We start from the raw sequence: 20,299 nt of genomic DNA on the forward strand, positions 1-20,299 counted from the left end.
ATGCAGTGCGGCTTATGCACCTTGTGGCACATTAACCAGTTGTTAGCCATGTTACTTTCAGGTTATTGTATTGCTGTTCTCTTAAGCTGTGTAACCCTAAAGTTATTGAATACTTGGCAATATAGTGTGTACCGTACTTCAGTTGAAACACACAGTTGATGCTTCAAGTTAATTTGTTGTACTCCACAGAACAGGTACAATAATCCATCGCAACAACCTGGAGCTCAATGCTCTTAAGACAGTGGAATTGATGGTGTACTTAAGGAGAGCTCCCGCTCCCCTCCCCCCACTCACCATCAACAACACCGCAGTCACATCTGTGAAGTCATTTAAGTTCCTTGGAACCAACATCTCCAGAGACCTTAAATGGGAGGCCCCATCATCACCACAGTCAAAAAGGCCCAACAGAGGATGTAATTCCTGCGACAGTGGAGAAAACACAATCTGCCGCAGGAAATGATGGTCCAGTTTTATACTGTCATCATAGAGTCTGCCCTCACCTTCTCGGACACCAAGCTTGACATCCAAAGGCTGCGGCTCATTGTTTGATCGGCCGAGAAGGTTGTTGGCTCAAACCTTGCATTTTGATTGTATATTTCTTTGTGCTAGGTATAATACTCGTCAAATTTATCGTGTCAGCAGTATTTGATTGTGGTAATCCTTTTTTTTAGTAAACCGTGTGAGCTCAGTACGTAAGACGAAGGACTTGGATATCAAGTCCAGTGGCAGAACCTTTAACCTAACACACAGCACTGTTTTGTGCTGGAATGATCTTGTGCTTCAATGTTGAAGCTGAACGCATCCACATGTGTGACTGTCACGCTCTAAATATAAAAAATAGGTGCAGGAGGAGGCCATTCGGCCCTTCGAGCCAGCACCGCATGGCAAGATATGAATCATGCAAATGACAGGCCGACTTTGGGGGTTAGGATATGAACTGAAAGGAGGTCAGAAACGCTCCAAGATCCTGAGCTGCTCTTGTAGCTATTTCATGAGACAAGACCAGTTAAATGTCTAGTCAGCGGTGACTCCAAGAATGTTGATGTTTTTTTTTACACATTTCAGGTCGTCATTACTTGCCATAATTTTTATCTCCCATATTGTCCGATGTTCTTCAAGTCTTGCTGTTGACTGGCTAATACGGGCCGCTTCATTATCAGAAACTGCCTTCATCTTAAGGACAACCCTGAAATGAATGCCTAAAAGCTGAAGGGATGGAATTGAAATGATCCAGTGAAAATATGGTGGTTGCAAGTCATGCGCTACTTGTGTGTTGACTCATTATCCAGAGTTTCTATGAAGTACTATCTCTTGTTGTTGATTGATCAAAGTTATAAAGGGCGCTTGTTTCAGATTCTCCATTTCACAGTTTCTTTAAACATATTTCCAAAAACAAATGAATGTGACCCATATGCATACATTGATTTATACTTGAAGTGCTCAATAGGCATAACCTTAGAAATCAAGCTTGTTAATTAACAGCATATAACGTAGACACCGGAGCTTTGTAAAACTTGAATCGATATATGGAGCCTGTTAGTAGCTTTTGAGCGCACAACCAACTTAATTTATGTCGATGTTGTTTTGATGGTTGGAGTAAGTGGTGTTAAACAGGCTGGAAATGAGCTGATGGAGGAAGGTGAAGGAATGGGTGGAAGGAGTATCTACGTAGGTTGCACCACTGCATTATGATCATGACACGCACTAAATATGGCTTTTGTTCCTTAAAATGGATTTGCACATCAGACTCAGAAATTTTTCAGTCCCGACATGTCCCTAATCAGCAGTCAAGATTTTTTTCTCATCATTTCAGTTTATTACGTAACTACATTTGAATTCAATGATTGCTATTGTGGGATTTGAATTTGTATCTCTGAATGTTTAGTTTAGACCTGAAGGCTGTTCCTGATGCTCTTTCATTGTTGAGAGAAATTGTGGCCTGAAGACTGGAAACATTTCTCGTTGGCATTGTTATGGGCACAAGCTACCCAGCCTGCCGGACAACTAAAGTTTACTTTACATTTGTATCTGCAAAATGTTGATATGAGCTGACTGCAGAGATATCCTCTGGTAAAGCTTCTATCTGCAGCCATTTATTGCAACAGAGAAGCCGCTAAAATTTACACCTCTTTACTGTGAAAAATCACCACTTAAAATGAAATACTGTACCCTTTCATTACATTTAACCAAACAGCAACAATGAGAGATATTGATGGCAATCTCTTTGCCTTCAGAGAAGCTGCTTGATGTGCTGAGTTCTTCCAGCACTTTGTTTTTTTTCATTCCAGATTCCAACATCTGCAGTCTCTCTTGTCTCCAATGCCATTAATATGGTTTGGATCAGAGGATAGAGTGAATCAGTGAATAGGACTCTAATCCTCAGTCTCTGATTCAGTCTTTAACTGATTATTCTGCCTAATTTTAATAGATTTCCATGTGTTTAATTTATTATGAATATCAGTGGTAATGGGAATATATTGGAACTTATTTTTGCAGTTGCCCAGCACATGAACCTACTAGCTCTGTTGATAATTAGCAACTCTGGAGCGATTAGGAGAACTGAACATGGAATGACAAGAACCAGAGTTGACAGAAGCTGCTTAAGTTCTAATTTTTCTAGGTTGACCTATACATTTTGAATCTGTTCCCATTTGGAGGAATTGTTGATATGCCTACAGACTGCTTTTTTGTAGCAGACCATTTTAATGTGAAAATAAATTATTTGGCTAATTATATCAACATGAAGTTACATTTTATTAGGGTACCACATGTACTGATTGTTTTACATGCATTTTCCTGGGTTTCTGTTGAAAGCACAGACAGATCCCTGCTGTCAGGTAGGCAGATTTGAAACACTTTCCCCTTAAATTTTCTGTCTTTTGGGCAGAATTTATAGAAAAATCTAGATTAGTTTGCAATATTACAAAGTATTGTTGCATTTTTTCCAGTATGATCAAGAATGGCAGTCTTATTTTAATAAATATTTTGCTGTTTCCAAGCCCGCAGATACCAAGGTTGTTTTCTGCTTTCTACAGCTTCACCTAAGATTTACGAAAGCAGTTTCAAGGTGCTCCTACAACTACTGTTTCAATAAATGAAACACCGTAAATGAATACCGTAAAAATCAGTTAAAGATAGAATCAGAAACTGAGTGTTCGAGCACTATCCACTAAGCCACTCTGTACACATTGATCAAAGGATTCATGCCTCATATGGCTCGATGCATTGACGCATTAAATGCAGTATTTGCACCATATAAAGATGACCCCTGAGTTATGGGATGTGTTCCAAGAACATTGTTCAGATTGTAATTTTCCAGAGTGCAACACCGTTTTATCGGCGTATGCGTCAAGAAATGTGAGTTGAAAAACATTTTTTTGTATTCACTTTAAAAAAAAAAATTTCATGTGAATTTTATTCCCAGTCCCAATTTTTTTAGGAATCTCTAAGGGTGAATTTCTGTTACCCAAACTGCTATAATGTTGGGGTCTTCCTTAAAAGTATTTGTTCCAAATGCTAGTGGAAGGTGTTCATGTACAATAAACATATCAGGAAAATGTTATTAAAAAGGCTAATATAAAGTTGGCATTTTTCTCAAAGAATGCAAAACGAGAAACGATGCTTTATGTTCAGTTCGACCCCATTGGGAGTGCTGCTTTCCATTTGAACATTAAGGTTCTTGAGAGTAACAGTGACCAGCTATAATTCTTAAGCACACAGTATGTTTATCAACAGGAGCTGGGTGTTCCATGTGGGTTTCACTAAGCTGATTAGTGACAATGCTGTTTTTAGCTTGATTCAGTAAGAAAATAAAAGGCTATTGTATTCTTGTTGCAAAAGTTAAGCATAAATGCCCACATGCAAGTTGTTTGGTGTTTATGGATATAGAAATTATTAGTGCCTTTTATATCTGGACTCGGGTCGCATTACTTGCTTGTTGAAGAAGAAATTAAAGCGATGCTTGCAATTTGAATTGACTTTCACAGCAAATAAATAATCAGCCCTTTGGACGGCAATGTTACTATAGCATGTGCAGCATGGTCTGGACAGGGGTAGTGGCATATATTTTCTTGAAAATGGAGCTTCCGCTCAGTATATAGATGGCTTCCTGCACCAACACTAGATTACTTTCCTAAAAGAGTTTGCTATCTCTGTTTACACCATGTCTCTGCCCTTAGCCAGTCAATTGCTTTCTAATTGCTTGTGGGTAAAACAACAGCTGTCAAGTGGGAGATTTTAAAAGTGAGTAAGAGTTCAGGGTCAGCAGGTTTCAGTAAAGGTGAAAGGCAAAGCTGTCAAGATTAGGAAACATTGGATGATGAAGGATATTGACGATTTGATAAGTTGGAAAAAAATAAAACACATAGCATGTTATATACAGAATTGAGAGAATCTCTTTTGGAAATGATAGAATGTCTAAGAAAGAAATTAAGAAGGATGTGGTTGAGCTGGAGAGGACACAGCGGAAATTGGACAGTAAATACAAGGAACTGCAGATGCTGCAATCTCGAGTAAAACACAAAGTGCTGGAGTAACTCAGTGGGTCAGGCAGCATTTGTGGAAGAAATGGATAGGTGATGTTTCGGGTGGACCGTGATATTTCCAGGTGGGGGACTTTAATTAAGGGGAGGGATTGGATAAATTTGGTTTGTTTTCTCTTGAGCTTTGGCAGCTGAGTGGTGATCTGGAAGAGGTATATTAAATTATAAGATGCAATAATTTGGCAGATACCATTAAAGATAACAGAGGACACTCAAGCGGGAGGTATTGTAGTTAAAGACGGTTGTCAAAAATTGCAGCTGGATCTTGAATAATTCAGCAGGTCATCTGAAGAATGGAATTTAGTACAGAGAAATGTGAAGTGTTGCATTTTGGGAAGTCTAACATGGGCTGGACCCACAGTGAGGCTCTGGGAGTGTTTTGGAGCAGAGGGATCTAGGAGTGCAGGTACATACAGGTAGTTCTTTAAAAGTGATGTCACAGGTAGATAGGGTGGTCAAAAAGGCTTTCGGCACATTGGCCTTCATCAATCAGAGTACAGTATGAGTATAAAAGCTGGGAGGTCATGTTGCAGTCATAGAAGATGTTGGTGAGGTCACATTTAGAGTTTTGTGTTCAGTTTTGGCCACCATGTTCTAGGAATGATGTTACCAAGCTGGAAAGGGTACAGAGATGATTTACAAGGATATTGCCAGGACTCGAGAGCTTAAGCTATAGGGAGAGATTGAACAGACTATCACTTTATTCTTTGGAGCACAGGAGGGTGAGGGGTGATCTTTAGAGGTGTACAAATTCATGAGAGGAATTGATCGAGTAAATGCATAGAATCTTTTCCCCAGAGTAAGGGAATAGTGCACCAGAGGACATAGGTTTAAGGTGAGGGGGGAAAGATGTAATAGGAACCTGAGGGGTAAGTTTTTTACATAAAGGGTGGTGGGTGTTTAGAATGAGATGCCGGAGGAGGTAGTTGAGGAGGTACGGTCGCAAAGCTTAAGAAACCTTTGGACAGGTAGTTGGAACTGGTGTAGATGGAGTATGTTGGTTGGCATGGGCAAGTTGGGCCAAAGGACCTGCTTCCACGTTGTATGACTCTATGACACTAGGACAAAGATAGGGTAGATAGTCAGAATCATTTTCCCATGATAGGGGTATCATAAAAAAGAGGCCGTAGTTTTAAATTGAGAGGAAAGATTTTTAAACAGAATTTGTGATAAAATATTTTTTACACAGAATGATTGACATCTGGAACTTAAAGCTAGAGGGGGTGGTAGAGTCAGATATAATCATTATATTTAAGGGATAAAAAAGCACTAAGTAACTTAGCGGTTCGGGCAGCATATTTGGAAAACATGGATAGGCGATGTTTCAGGTCGGGATCCTTCATCAGACTGTAATGGGGCGGGGGGAGAAAGAGAGGAGGGACAGGACAAAGACTGGCGAGTGATAGGTGGATACAGGTGAGGGAGGATTTTTATAAGCAATTGGTTGGACAAAGATGAAAAGGCAAGGATATGATAAAGACAGAAGAGGTGTGAATTGTGATGTAGCCTCCTTTACATCGGCAAGACCAAACCTCAGCTTGGCGATTGTTTTGCTGTACACTTGTGCTCGGTTCGCCAAGGCCTGCTAGATCTCCTGGTTGCTAACCATTTTAACTCCACTTCCCATTCCCATACTGACCTTTCTGCCCTGGGCCTCACACTCGTGAGGAACAGTATCTCATAGTCCGCTTACGTAGCATACAACCTAACGGCATGAACAGTAAATTCTCCAATTTTAGGTAACTAACCTACTAACAACACCCACCCCCCTTTGCTCCTCCCACTCTTCTCTGTGCCCCACCTAGGTTCGCACACATTTCTCCCCTTCTGTCTCCACCTATATTCCTTCTCTGGCTTCACAATTCGCACCTCATCTATCCTTATCTCACACTTTTTATCTCTGTCCTTTGACCGACCATCTGCCAATCAAAATTCCCCTTACCTTTGTCCTGCACCCACTTTTCAGTTTCCCAAATTTCCCCCCCCCACCCCACCCACAATCTTTTGGAAGAAGGGTTCTGACCCAAAAGATCACTCATTCATGTTCTCCAGCAATGCAGCCTTACCTGCTGAGTTACCAGAGCACCTTGTGTCTTTTTTTGTGAACCAGCGTTACAGTTCCTTGTGTCTCTCCGTGTTTAAGAGACATTTAGATAGGCACTTAATTAGGAAAGGCATCAAAGGATATGGATTGGTGTAGATAGATAAAATAGGATTGGTGTAGATAGTTAAAAAGGTCAGCATAGATGTGGTGGGCTGAAGGGCCCGTTTCTGAACTATGACTATGACTCAAAATGCCAGAGTCTATAAACCTGTTTCAGTGATGAAGAAATATTGACAATGGGTTCTGGGTCCGTTACTTGGGGTAAACTTCAAGGTGAATCTGAGTGTGAGTAGAACCCCAAGGGAAATCGGTGGGTGAGGTTGATACTCTGTCCTTTGTATCCACTGGTCTTTCATTTGAGGATCTTCAGACATTCCTAGTATCTAAGATTCTCCAGTATGGGTGGCTTGTTGAAAACGATGTTGTGGTGATAGGTACTTTTACAGGCAAGTATCTAGGCATCTGTTAGAATTGATATACAATTATTGCAAGGACACCATTAATTGATTAACTGAATTAAATGGTGGATTTATAATTACCAGCATTTATAAATAAAAAAATCTAATATTCAGATTACATCCTCTGAACTCTTTTGGGCTGCTATTTTAAATGTAATCCGAACTCTGGTTAATGCTGTCATTATTTTGCGTTGCAGGGTTGTGAAGGAAGAGATTTCTGATGATAATGCCAAGCTTCCTTGCTTCAATGGAAGAGTCGTTTCATGGGTAAGTAATATTAATTGAAAGGGGTGCAGGTTTGTGGGGACAATTCAACTAATTATCTCAATAGCTCCTGATTGCTTTCAATATTGGTTGATCCACAGTTAAAGACTGTGCATTGAAAACACCAAATATTAGAAACCCTCAGTAGGTCTTGGAAAGAGAAACAGAGTTAATATTTCATAAAAGTTCCCCCCAGATTTCTATTAAATCTTTCCCCTCTCACCTTAAACCCATGTCCTCGTGTTCTTGATTCCCCTACTCTGGATAAAAGAATCTGTGCATCTACCCTACCTATTACCCTCATGATTTTACATCACCTCTATAAGATCACCTTTCATCTTCTTAGGCTACAAGGAATAGTCCTAGTCTGCTCAATCTTTCCATATAGCTCAGGCCTTCAGGTAATGGCAACATCTTCGTAAATATTCTGTGCACTCTTTCCAGCCGATCAACATCTTTCCTATAACTTGGAGACCAAAACTGAACACAATACTCCAACTGTGGCCTCATCGCCACCTTGTCCAGCTGTAAAATAACATCCCAACTTCTTTAGTTTAGTTTAGAGATACATCATGGAAACAGGCTCTTTGGCCCACCGGGTCCGTGCTGACCAGCAATTGCCCATCACTCGTTCTATCCTAGACACTAGCGACAATTTACAGAAGTCAATTAACATACAAACCTGCATGTGTTTGGAACATGGGCGAAAACCGGAGCACCCTGAGAAAGCCCATATGGTCATAGGGAGAATGCACAAACTCCATACAGACAGCTCCTTTAGTCAAGATCGAATCCGGGTCTCTGGCTTTGTAAAGCAGCAACTCTTCCAGTAAGCCACTGAGCCGACTCTTAAACTTAAAAGCCTGACTGAAAGCCTTCTTGACCATATCTACCTGTGACATCACTTTCAAGGAACTACTATATGTACCTGCACTCCGAGGTCCCCAGAGTCCTGCCAGGTTTCTTCTGATCCAGAAGATTAAGATGTACGGGATTCATAATGACTTGGTCTTATGGCTTAGTCGTAGAAAGAGAACATCGTGGTGGAAGGTAGATATATTGGGCGGATGTCTGTGACCAGAGGAGTTCTGCAAGGATTTGTGTTGGGATCTCTGCTATTTGTGATATATATAAATGACCTTGACATAAATGTAGTTGGGTTGGTGCATAAGTGAGAAATGGCAGATAGGGTTTAACTCGAGCAAGTGTGAAATATTGGACTTTGGGAGGTTGAATGTAAGGAGAGAGTGTACGTTAATGGCAAGACCCTTAACAGCATTGACATGCAGAGGGATCTTGGAGTCCAGGTTCATAGCTCACTAAAGGTGGCAACACAAGCAAATAGGGTGGTAAATAAGGTAAATGGGGTATGCTTGCCTTCATTGCTAGGGGCCTTGTGAACAAGAGTCAGGAGTTCATGATACAGCTCTATAGGATTTTAGTTAGGGCGCATTTGGAATATTATGTGCAGTTTTATTACAGCCCCATTACAGGTAAATGTGGAAGCTTTGTAGAGGGTGCAGAGGTGATTTACCAGAATGCTACCAGGATTAGAGGGTTTCAGTAACAGGGAGAGGTTGGATAGATGTAGACTGTTTTCTCTGGAATGTCAGAGGTTGAGGGGAGACGTGATAGAAGTATATAAAATTATGAGAGGCACAGATAGGGTAGACTATCAGAACCTTTTTCTCGTGGAGAGACCTTAAGAGACATTTAGATGTACTTCATTGGGCAAGGCATAGTAGGACATGGACCCAATGCGGGCAAATAGAATAGAATAGAATATGTTTATTGTCATTGCACAAAACTGAGCAACAAAATTCCATTTGCTTCTCCTCCGTTAAAAGAAATACAACACGACACCAATGCACATATGTACAGTTAATAGTAGAATATAAATACATTTTTAAAAGAGATTAAAAGAATTTAGCGGTATTCCTCGAAGTTACTTCTTGCTTCCCAGTGTTCACTATTGGAGTTAAGCTCTTTTATCGCACAATGGTAGAAACTATTTTTTAGTCTACCAGTGCGAGCCTGCAGAGACCTGAATCGCCTCCCGGAGGGTAGCAGAGTAAAAAGGTGGTTGGCAGGGTGGGATGTGTCCTTCTTGATATTTATGGCCCTGCGCAAGCATCGGGCCTTGTATATGTCGTCCAAGGAGGGCAGGTTAGCGTTTGTAATGCGCTGCGCAGTTTTTATAATTCCCCGCAGGATTGGTGTAGCTAGATAAAAAGATCAGCATAGATGTGGTGGATGTGGAGGATATGTCTACAATGAGAGACACTCCTGATAACCTGAAAGAAAAAGATTTTCGTCTGCAAAGTGCCTTTGACTTCCTTTTCAGGGTATATCAATGCCTTGTATAGCAAATTAAATGGTTTTGCAATGTGGTAATGTTGGAAATGTAGCGGCTAATTGTCCACGACAACTTCCTGCCAACAGCAATGTGATGTTATAAACAGGTAACTTGAATTAGTAATGTTGAGTGAAGGATAAATACTGGCCTGATCATCAGGGATAACTACTCTGGTTCTTTTCATATGCGTAAATGGATATTTTATGGCTCAAAAGGGCACAGTATTCAGCAGGTCAAGTAGCATCTCTGGAGAACATGGACAGACGGCATTTCGGGTCAAGACATTCTTCAGACTATTTCTCAGGGGGAGAAGAAAGCTGATCTCATAGCCACTGCAATCTCTCCACAGCATTCAACCTTATCGTTCCGCAGATCCCATTGCTTGCTTCTATCTCCTCCCCAAAATCTACAAACAGGACTACCCCTGCAGACCCATCATCACCGCCCCTCTGAACTCATCTTCACTATTCCATCTTTTTTCGCCCACCACCCCACAAGCAGTCTGAAGAAAGGTCACAACCTGAAACGTTGCCTGTCCATGTTCTCCAGAGATGCTGCCTAATCTGTTGAGTTATTCCAGCACTTGGTGTCCTGTGTATTAACCAGCATCTGTAGTTATTTGTGTCTACTCCTGATTTTTTTTTATGGCTCTTCAGCAAGAAATAGCAACTCTCTTGATCATGCTATTGATTCTCCTTGCTCCAGCTCCTACCCTCCAGCCCCATCTGATTGTCACCCCTCTGATCCCTTTTCTCCTGATCCCTCTGCTCTGCTTTGATATGTTGAAATGCCAAAATGATTCGTACATTGTCCAAAATAAGAGCAGGAATGGCTCCAGAAGGCTGCTTAGTGAATTACTGTTGATTAATGGTTAGAATTGGTCTCTTTTGCAAAAACCTAATGTATTTAATTCAATTGATATGCAGCAGTTCTGAAGCACATCTAGTGTGCAATGGTGATGTCTCTGACTGAATCTGTTGGTTATCTGAGTTATTGCACCTTTTATCTCTGTTCGCTCCCATTCTTGATTGGCAAACAGTTTACCATATTTCCATTATCTTTGTTAATCAGTGATATACGTATAGCTGGAGAGACTTCTGTGCATTCTCTCATGGGTTTCTAAAATTTGAGAAGTACGTCTTAGAAATTCTGAATACATATTGTAAGAGTATCTGAAGAAGCCAGTAGTTTCACATCATAAAATGAGCAAGAGCAAAATAAAATATGATGTAAAATAAAATATGAAATATGATGCTCTTGGATGAAGCATTTCATGCAGGACAGGAGCGGGTTGCTCCCAAAAAGGAACATCTCTCTTCCTCCCTAAACTTATCTGTTGAAATTCTCATCCATACCCTTTATTACCTCATTCTTAACCCATCCAATATTTTCCTAGCCAGCCTTACTCTTTCATTTGATAAATTAGAGCTTATCTGCTGGTATAAAACTAGTTTTATAGTACTGTATTAAATAATATGAAATGATATAACCAAAACAATTTTCATCATATAACATCTTCAGACTAGTAATATGTCCCAAGTGGAGACACAGGGAACTGCAGATACTGAAATCTTATGCAAAACACAAAGTGCTGGAGTAACTCAGTGGGTCAGACAGCATCTGTGAAGAAAATAGTTGGGCAATGTTTCGAGTCGGGGTTCTTCTTCAGACTCAAGATGTCCAAACTGCTTCATCAGAGTCGAGCCATATCAGGAGATGTTAGGACTGACAATGCTTGGAAAATCTAACAAGGCATGGAAAAGATAGAGATGCGAATGTTGCAAAAGTCTTCATGGTTTCTGTGCCTCATACGCGCAGGTACTGTTCATTTCCCTCGCACATAAAAACCCTGCAACTGTTAACTGTGAACTGAACCCCTCCAGTATCCAAGCAGGAAGATTCCAGAAGAGGAAAGAAAGTCTGATTTACCTATTGTGAGTGTACAATATTATGGGATTAGATTGCTGTAGCAAAGAGCTAGCAAGGAGAGACAATGGATTTTCATTATGTACTCTGTAAAGTTTAATGATTCACCGAGTTACAGTAAATTTAATTATTTCACCATGGGAGTTACTCTCGACTATATGCTATTGTCTGTTGCTGTTGCTCCATTCTGACTACATACTGGTTTTAGTTTCATGCAGCAAGATTTCTGCAACAGCAGAAAGGTGAAAGATCATTTAGTTAGCTTTTAGTGCATTCATTGGGGGATAAGCATTAACTTGGACATCAGACAACTTTGGTTTTCTTCATGGGATCTTTTACATTAAAATTGTAGTGAAGGTTGAGCCTTGGCCACAAGATCACTATACAGCAATAGAGCACCACCCAAAGTAAAACTGAAGCACAGAGCTGTGTGCAGAATAAATCTGAGCTTCACAGGATTGAAGAACACCACAAAGAGTGGAACCAAACTCCACGGGTCTGAATTAGGTCACAGAGCAAGAGGGCACCAGGCAGAGTTAGCTTTCCTCTGGGACAATGATGATGGGAGTTCCGGGTTAGAGACGTAAATCAGCCAACATTCCTGTTCTTTATCTCTGTTTACTTTAGGCAGAAGTGCTGCTGTTTGTTGATCCTGTATTGGGTGCTGTGGTGTGTGAGCGTGGGCTGTGGTGAGGGTGGGGTTTGGCTGGCATGACTGGATAATGATGAACGTTATTGTTCCTTATTCTGTCATCCCACTTGAAAGCTCCAGAGTAGTGAATGGGATGACTGAGCACTGGCTGGGATCTAGGGTTAGTGTCACATGTGAGGTGGCATGTATTTGTGGTTTTCATTTCTTACCTTTGTATCCAATCCCAAACAGGAAGCCTTAGAAGGTAAAATCAGTGAGTAGGTCCATGGATAATGATAATCTAAAAACCAGGTTGGCATCTGGTTGCGCTGTAAATCAGGGTGTGACTACAGGACGTAACATTTATTCCATCTCTGTTGTAAAACTGATCGCATGTTTCAAAGTTCATGTTTCACTATTCAGATATTCCAGGATAAAGCTTGGCTCCATAGCTGTTAATCATCTATGGGGCAGTCAATCTCAATCCATTTATTCACTGTTATCTCCCTTCCAGGTGAGGATTATGCCATGCTGTGAATTTACAATGTTTCTCCTCTATACCAACTTTTCTTACTCCCAACCTCTGTGTGTACCTCCTCTATTCCATCATCATTGTCTCCTCTATTCTCTGCCCACCTTCACTGTGTTTCCTCTACCCTCTTTGTTGTATGTCTCTCCATTCCCCCTTCACAATCAGCCCTCTTCACTGTGTCTCCACCATCTGGCCCTTCACCACATGCCCCCTCAACTACTGGTACATGGTACCTCTCACAGGATGCCTTCTCAATGCCCCCCTCAAAACCATTTTGCCTTAACCCATCTCTTATCCATTCTTTATAGAGTCATAAAATCATAGGCATACAGCACAGAAACAGGCCCTTCCGCTGATCTGTCCATGCTGACCAAGATGCCCCATCTGAGCAGTCCATTTGCCTGCATGTGGTTTATATTCCTGTAAACCTTTCCTCGGGGTTCAGTTCTACCTTGGGCAGTGCTCTTATGCTTTATGGCATTCTTGTGGCCAGGGCCTCACCTGGCCAAGTGCCTTTCAAATGTTGTTATTGTCCCTGTCTCAACTCCTCCTCTGGCAGCTCATTCAGTGTACCCACCACCCTCTGTGAAAGGTTGCCCCTCAGGTTCCTATTAAATCTTTCCCCTCTTACATGATACCAATGTCCTCTGGTTCTTGATTCCTCTACTCTGTGCATTCATCCTATCAATTCCTCTCATGATTTAGTAGCCCTCAATAAGACCTCAGTCTCGTGCAGTCCAAAGAATTGTCCTTGTTTCCCCAAATTCTCTATGGTTCAGGCCCTCGAGTGCTGGCAACTTCCTCATAAATCTTCTCTGACTCTTTCCAGCTTAATGACATCCTTCCTCTAACAGTATGACCAAAACTGAACACAATACTCTAAATGCAGCCTCACCAACGTCTTGTACAACTGCAACAGAATATCCCAACTTCCATACTCAATATCCTGAATGATGACAAGGCTTCCCGCCAGGTCGTGGCTGCCTTTATCAAGGCGCCGCAATGTCAATGCACGCGGAAGGCCCCAAAGGTGCGACGGAAGCCCAAACCCACCAGGAGCTTGTTCAGTTCCGTCGGAAGGTTGGACGGGTACGGAGGAGACCAGACAGGAATGGAGGTGGCCGAACACGCACGGGAGGCGGCTGGAGCCCGCGTTGAACAGAGCCCGCGGCCAAAGCCTGCGTCGAATGGAGTCAGAGGTTGCACCTCCGGGAAAATGGAGGACCGCCAAGAGGGAGGGAGGGGAAAAGAACAAAGAAAGACCTGGCGAGGAAAGGAGCAGGGGGGATAAAACAAGGTGGGGGGGGGGGGGGGGACTTTGAACCTTTGTAAGCCCCCTTTGTGTGATGACTATTTGCATATCTCGGGTATGCAAGCAAGGAATTTCACCGTGACTTGTCACATGTGACAATAAAGTATTCAATTCAATTCAATGAAGGCCAAGGTACCAAAAGCATTCTTTACAACCCTATCTACGTGTGATGCCACTTTTAGGGAACTGTGCACCTCTACTCCTAGATCCCTCTGCACTACAACACTCACAAGGGCCCTACCATTCACTGTGAAGCTCCTGCCCTGTTCTGACTTCTCAAAATGCAACACCTCGTACTTATCTGCAGTGAGCTCCAGTAGACATTTTTCAACCCACTTGCCCAGCTGATCAAGATCCCACTAATTTTTGATAATACCTTCTTCACTGTCTTTGATAGCACCCACTTTGATGCCATCTGCAAACTTACTAATCATGCCTTGTGCATTCTAAATCGTTAATGTAAATCACAACCTGGAGTGGGCCCAGCACTGATGCCTGAGGCACACAACTAGCCATAAGTCTCCAGTTTGAGAAAAAAAACTTCCAAATCACCCTCTGCTTTATTCCATGAAACCAATTCTGTATATAGGTACCTAGCTCCCCCTGGATGCCATGTGACCTAACCTTCCAGAAGAAGCCTACCATGCGGAACCTTATCAAAGGCCTAATTGGTTCATACAGTATAGACGACTTCTACAGTCTTGCTCTCTTCAACCTTGGTACTTCAAAAAACTCATTCATGCATGCATAACCTTTGTATCCTTCCCCCAAAGTGTGCTTTATTTGTACAATGGATTGTAAAGGATTGAGTCTTGATACCAGAGGATTCCCCAGTTACAAAGTTCAGTGCTTTGTGTGTACCTGTTTTGAGCTACACAAATATGAAATTCATTCCAGTGCTCGGACTTGGCGCACAGATGCTTCAGTTTATATTGTCACTTGGTCACAGTACTGTGTGAATTTGAGAACTTAAAAGTATGACATGTTTAATTTGTCTAATATTACCTATAGGAAGCTGTGAGAGTGAATGTATTTCTGGTGATATAGCGGCAGGATGGAAACTCTACCTCCTGGCCTCTGAGAAGATGTCAGCCTTGGCTGGGTGGTAATATTTCCAGGAGAATTCCATTCCAAAGAATGTGGGACCGAGGGGTGGTACAGTTTTTCAGATGAGATGTTAAACCAAAGAATAAAGATTCTTTGAAATTATTTGAAGCTGGATGCAGAAATTCTCCCCAGATGCCCGTCCACCAACCAAAATCATCATTCTGGTTGTGGAAGCGTGCTATTTTCAAATTGCCTTTCTGTATGACAACAATCATGATTTAATTAGAATCAGAATCATTGAGCACGGAAACAGGCCCTTCGTTCTCACTTGCTCACGCTATCCAAAATGCCCCATCAAAGCTCGTCACATTTTCCTATATTTGGCTCATATATCCCTCTAAATCTTTCCTATCCATGTACCTGCCAAAGAACCTTTTAAATGCGGTTATAATACATGCTGACAACCTCCTCTGGCAGCTTCTTCCATATACCCACTACCCCCTGTGAAAATTAGCTGTAAAGTTTCTGTTCCACTCAACACTGGAATATATTTTTCATTTGAATTATCTTGTCCCATAATTTTTTTTTTTAACATTAAACTTAGTTTTATTTATATCTCAACATTCTAATGATTGTATAATTATTATTCGAAAAAAAAGGTGAGAATTATATATACAGAGTTTATCCCATAATATGTTGCAATTATCCATCGTATACTTAGTCTGACTCCACAACTTGAGCTCTGCCTTTTTGAAAACTTCTCCCATTCCTTCTCCATCACATGGCTGGGCCTATATCCACACAGTTATTCAACCAGGAACACACACTGTGTTCACCCCTCGTGAACACAGATTGTCAGGTCTGTTTGCCGTAGAGTTGGAATTCAGTTAACTAAGCATGGATTGAGGATTGAAAATAGGACCTGCATGGATCACCTTTCCCCAGTGCGAAATGTGAGGCTGCTGTAAAATAAAGCTTTGGTTGCTGTTTTCCGAGAGACTGTATTGCGAATATGTGCGCGCAGCAGTTTCAGTGAGTATCAATTGTTTCCTATCTCACCTGCACACTCCAGAGCAGTCTCTCCCCTTTTGGATGCTCCCCACAATGTCCATTCCTCTTCCACCCATCCCTTGATTTGCTGTTTGCCCATTGTTTCTTTTCTTCCCCCACCCCTCAGGCTGTATCTGTCTCTTTCCACAGTTGGTGCTGGCTGAAGGCTCGCTTTCTGACGGGGGCTCCCAGTGTGCAGAGAGTCAATCAGAGCTACCTCCCCCCATTGAGAGGACGGGAGGCATCGGCGACTCCAGGCCACCATCGTTTCAGTAAGAATTTATTTTTGTTTGAATTCCACAGTGGAGGCCATTGAGTGGAGATACATACCATGCATTGCCTGTCCTGTCTCAATTATCCATCCAGGGGAGTGATGGTCAGAGAATTTGACATAGATTGAAGCCATGAGCTGACTGACCAACTTATCAATTAATGCGATTTAACCTTTTTTCCAGACTTTCTGACATTTCTGATCTCATTCTGCAATGTGTAAAATTTGCCATGCGGCACGACCCCTTTGTAAAGTGGTAAATTGTCACGGGAATCGAGGTCTCACTTCTGCCACAAGATGCCGACTCTTACTAGGATTTAACTTCCCTCTTCTCTCGTGGGTGCTGACTCCCTGGAATGCAGATCATTCCTTTTCACCTCATCGGGTGTATGATTCTGGTCTTTTATTAATTATACCTGGATTTTTTTTGTTATTTTTCATACAAATATTGTATTTGATTTAGATCTTTATAACGGATGAGCTGGGAATCTTGTATCTTGTCATAGTCACTATAACTGCTCTTCCTCATAGCCTTGTGAGATAATCTAATGCTACTTGCTCTTTGTGTTTTGAAGAGAAAAAAGCTATATCATCAAATTATATCATAATTTACGCTCAATATGTATTAATTTATTTGGCAGTAAACTCTTGGTTACTTGATGTAAGAAAGTACAGGGTTTGATGTTTATACAAAATCCCTCAATTGCCCGATTACACATTTCAGGATGTTGCCCGTTCAATATTTGTGTTCTGTGGGGTGAGCAGGGGGGAGTGGAAATTACTATTTATATCACATGTGGAAGAGACTCAAATGCACAGGTGCTATGGTGAGTAGGAGGAGGAGAGTAAATAAAATAAGACGTAGTAATAAATAGTTGGCACCAAGCTTGGGTTGTTGGATGGTGACATCAAACTTCGATTTTAAGAGCCTGCAAGTCTGGAACCAAAGTGAATAATCGGAGGAGCTCACACCTATGGAAAACGGAGAAAGAATATTGGAGCCAGAGATGCATTGTAGCCAGAGGTAGATATGGAGGGGGATACAGTAAATGGCATAACCCTTAAGAGTATTAGTGTACAGCGGGATCTTAGGCTACAAGTCCATAGCTCCCTGAAAGTGACTACACCCGAAAGAAATGGTGGTAATGAAGGCATATAGTATACTTGCCTTTATTGGTCGTGCCATTGAGTATAAATGTTTTCTACGTTCATTCAGCATAGGTTTATTACTTGAAGATAGACACAAAATGCCGGAGTAACTCAGCGGGACAGGCAGCATCTCTGGAGAGAAAGGAATGGGTGAAGTTTCTGGTCGAGACCCTTCTTCAGACTGATGTCAGGGGAGTGGGAGGGATAGAGATCGAATGCAGTTGAATACTGGTGGGAGAACAGGGAAGGGGGAGGGGATGGAGAGAGAGAGAATACCTCCCTTTTCCAGGACAGTCCCACCAGAATGAAAGCAGGTGATCGCTCAATGTGGGGAGATGTACTGAAGCTAAACAAAATCACCTATTCTCAATTTAATAAATTGCACCTGTCACTCCTGGCATTTAAGGGGTTACAGCTGTGTCAGGAGGAGGTTCAGCCTCTGTGGTTTAATTTTTCTATGGTTAAAGGTGTGTTTTTTTTGTTTGCACTAGTTTTGTTGTCACTATTTCCCCCTGCTGTGCTTCCAAGGGGACTGCAACTGACTGCATATTTGACATTTGAGGAGCGAATGTACATGTTTTTAAATTACCTCTCGTGATAAAGGATGAAAAACAAATCAATTTTTTAAAAACAGTGTCATTGACTTGCTTATTCTCACCAAATACTGTTTGTCCAGGGCCTTCCTGACCTGGTCTGTCAATTCCTCAAATCCATGTTCCTTCATAAACTAGAACCTGTCATTGTAACCTCGTCCAATGATCCTCTGCCTCAATTCTGGCCTCCCGTGCATCCCTAGTCCCTAAACTTTAGCCTCTGTCCCTTTGAATGTTCTCTTTACAATTTGTGCAAATGTGCCTTATGTATCAGTGTTGGATATTATTTGTTAATTCTCTTTATAAAGTACATTAGGATATTAATTATTTTAAAGCTCACACAATAAATGCCAACCTTGTTGGTGATGTACAGCTGTGAACAATAAAGAAATTTCAGGCTGTCTTCTGATCATTATTCCATCCAACCCAACATCCATCTTTTTTTTTTTTTAATTTGGTTTTGATTAACTCTTAGACTGGCAACACATTTTCTGAAACAAATTGTATTAAACGGCTTTCAAATTTTGTAGTCACAATTTGTGGACAATATGATTAATCCTTAAACAAGAATTGAGAATCTAGATTGTTTATTTATGTTTGCTCTTTCTAAACTGTGTAGAGAGCAATGTCGCAAAGCTCTCGTTATTGGCTTTCTCAGCATATTTAGAGTCATGGATTCATGCAACATAGAAATACACCAGAGAGGTCCTCATTCTTTAGGGAATGGGGATGTTCATTTTAAACCAGTATCTGCAATTCCTTCCTACACTCTTTGTTAAGCAAAACAGGTCCTATTCTCATAATATTATTCACCTCAACTAGGTTTTTTTCTTCACCTCTGTTGCTGCAGAGAATACAATCCCAGTTATCAAATCTTTCTTCAAAGTGAAAAAAAAATTCCAGCCCTGCCAACATCTTCATAAATCGCCCCTGGATCCTCTCCAGAGCAATTGCACCCTTTCTACAATGTGTCAAACCCTTGCAGCATAGGAACAGACCCTTCATCCCAACTTGTTCATGCAGATCAAGATGCCCCATCTAAACTAGTCCCATTTATCCGCATTTTGCCCATATCCCTTTATACCTTGTGTGCGTGCCAGTGTGTGGGTGAGTGTGTGTCAGTGAAGCGGTGACTTGGCGATGCCCGGGGAGCGTTTCCCCCCCCCCCCCCACCCCCCCCCCCCCTTTTCCCGGGAATGCGGGCTGCCGGCCCAAGTGCTCTGTGTCTAGTTGGGGTCCAGGGGAGGTGAGGGTCAGTGACCCGGGGGTCAGACATCGGAGCGGAGCCTTAGCCCGAGATTCATCCCCGCGGCTCCAGAGGTGGCACCGACGTCCCAACTCACCCGGTCCGCTCCTGGCTCCGGGCCGGGGTTTAAACTTCATGGAGTGTGGACAGAGTGGCCACGGACACAGCCGCCGGAGGTGAGGATGGGAGGTGTGTGAGCGGTGCGTCGGGCGGGGGGGGTGGGGGGGGGGTGGGGGGGTGATGCTGGGTCTCACCTATCACACCATCTGCACGGGAGAAACTAAACAACTTTTTTTCCCCCCAAATCATCCCTGCGGGCCAGTAGTTTGATAGCCCTGCTTTAAACTATTGCCCTCTAGTTGAATCACATATCCTGGGAAAAAGACTATGCATTCACCTTGTATATTCCCCTCGTGGTTTTTACTCGCCTCTAAAACAATTTTTGCTTCATTTTTAACTTCCAGCACCCGCAGATTTTTGAGCGTGAGAAATTTGTGATGAGCGTGAACATTTTGTGAAATGCGTGACTCTCACGCTCAATGCGTGAGAATTGGCAGCCCTGCACATGTCACTTTCTGAATCGTGATATTATGTTTGCTGCTAGTCTTCCTGAGGTGGTTAAGCTCAATTTTTGCACTGGTCACCGCTCTGTATTCTCAGGGGCATTCTCATTAATTCTAGGCCGCACTCTTGGCTTCAACTCAATATATGTACTTCCTGCTCTCACATGCAGGTTCTTCTCTGCTTGTCACATCAATTTAATTCATATAATTAAGCATTGCTGCAGCATGAAAGAGAATTTTTTTTTCTATTGCTGCA

At 42.0% G+C, this 20,299-nt stretch overlaps 1 protein-coding gene across 3 annotated transcripts in view; it reads left to right on the forward strand.

The window, feature by feature from the left end:
- The window catches only part of LOC129711570 (segment polarity protein dishevelled homolog DVL-1-like), an 88,404-nt gene that overhangs the window by 13,063 nt on the left and 55,042 nt on the right, over window positions 1–20,299 (forward strand). For all 3 annotated transcript variants that reach the window (XM_055659277.1, XM_055659278.1, XM_055659279.1), the window contains exons 2-3: window positions 7,301–7,370; window positions 16,372–16,493. In XM_055659277.1, coding sequence (XP_055515252.1) covers window positions 7,301–7,370; window positions 16,372–16,493 — 192 coding nt within the window. The remainder of the gene's footprint in view (window positions 1–7,300; window positions 7,371–16,371; window positions 16,494–20,299) is intronic.

The sequence above is a fragment of the Leucoraja erinacea genome, chromosome 30 (genome assembly GCF_028641065.1).
Source record: "Leucoraja erinacea ecotype New England chromosome 30, Leri_hhj_1, whole genome shotgun sequence".
NCBI lineage: Eukaryota > Metazoa > Chordata > Chondrichthyes > Rajiformes > Rajidae > Leucoraja > Leucoraja erinaceus.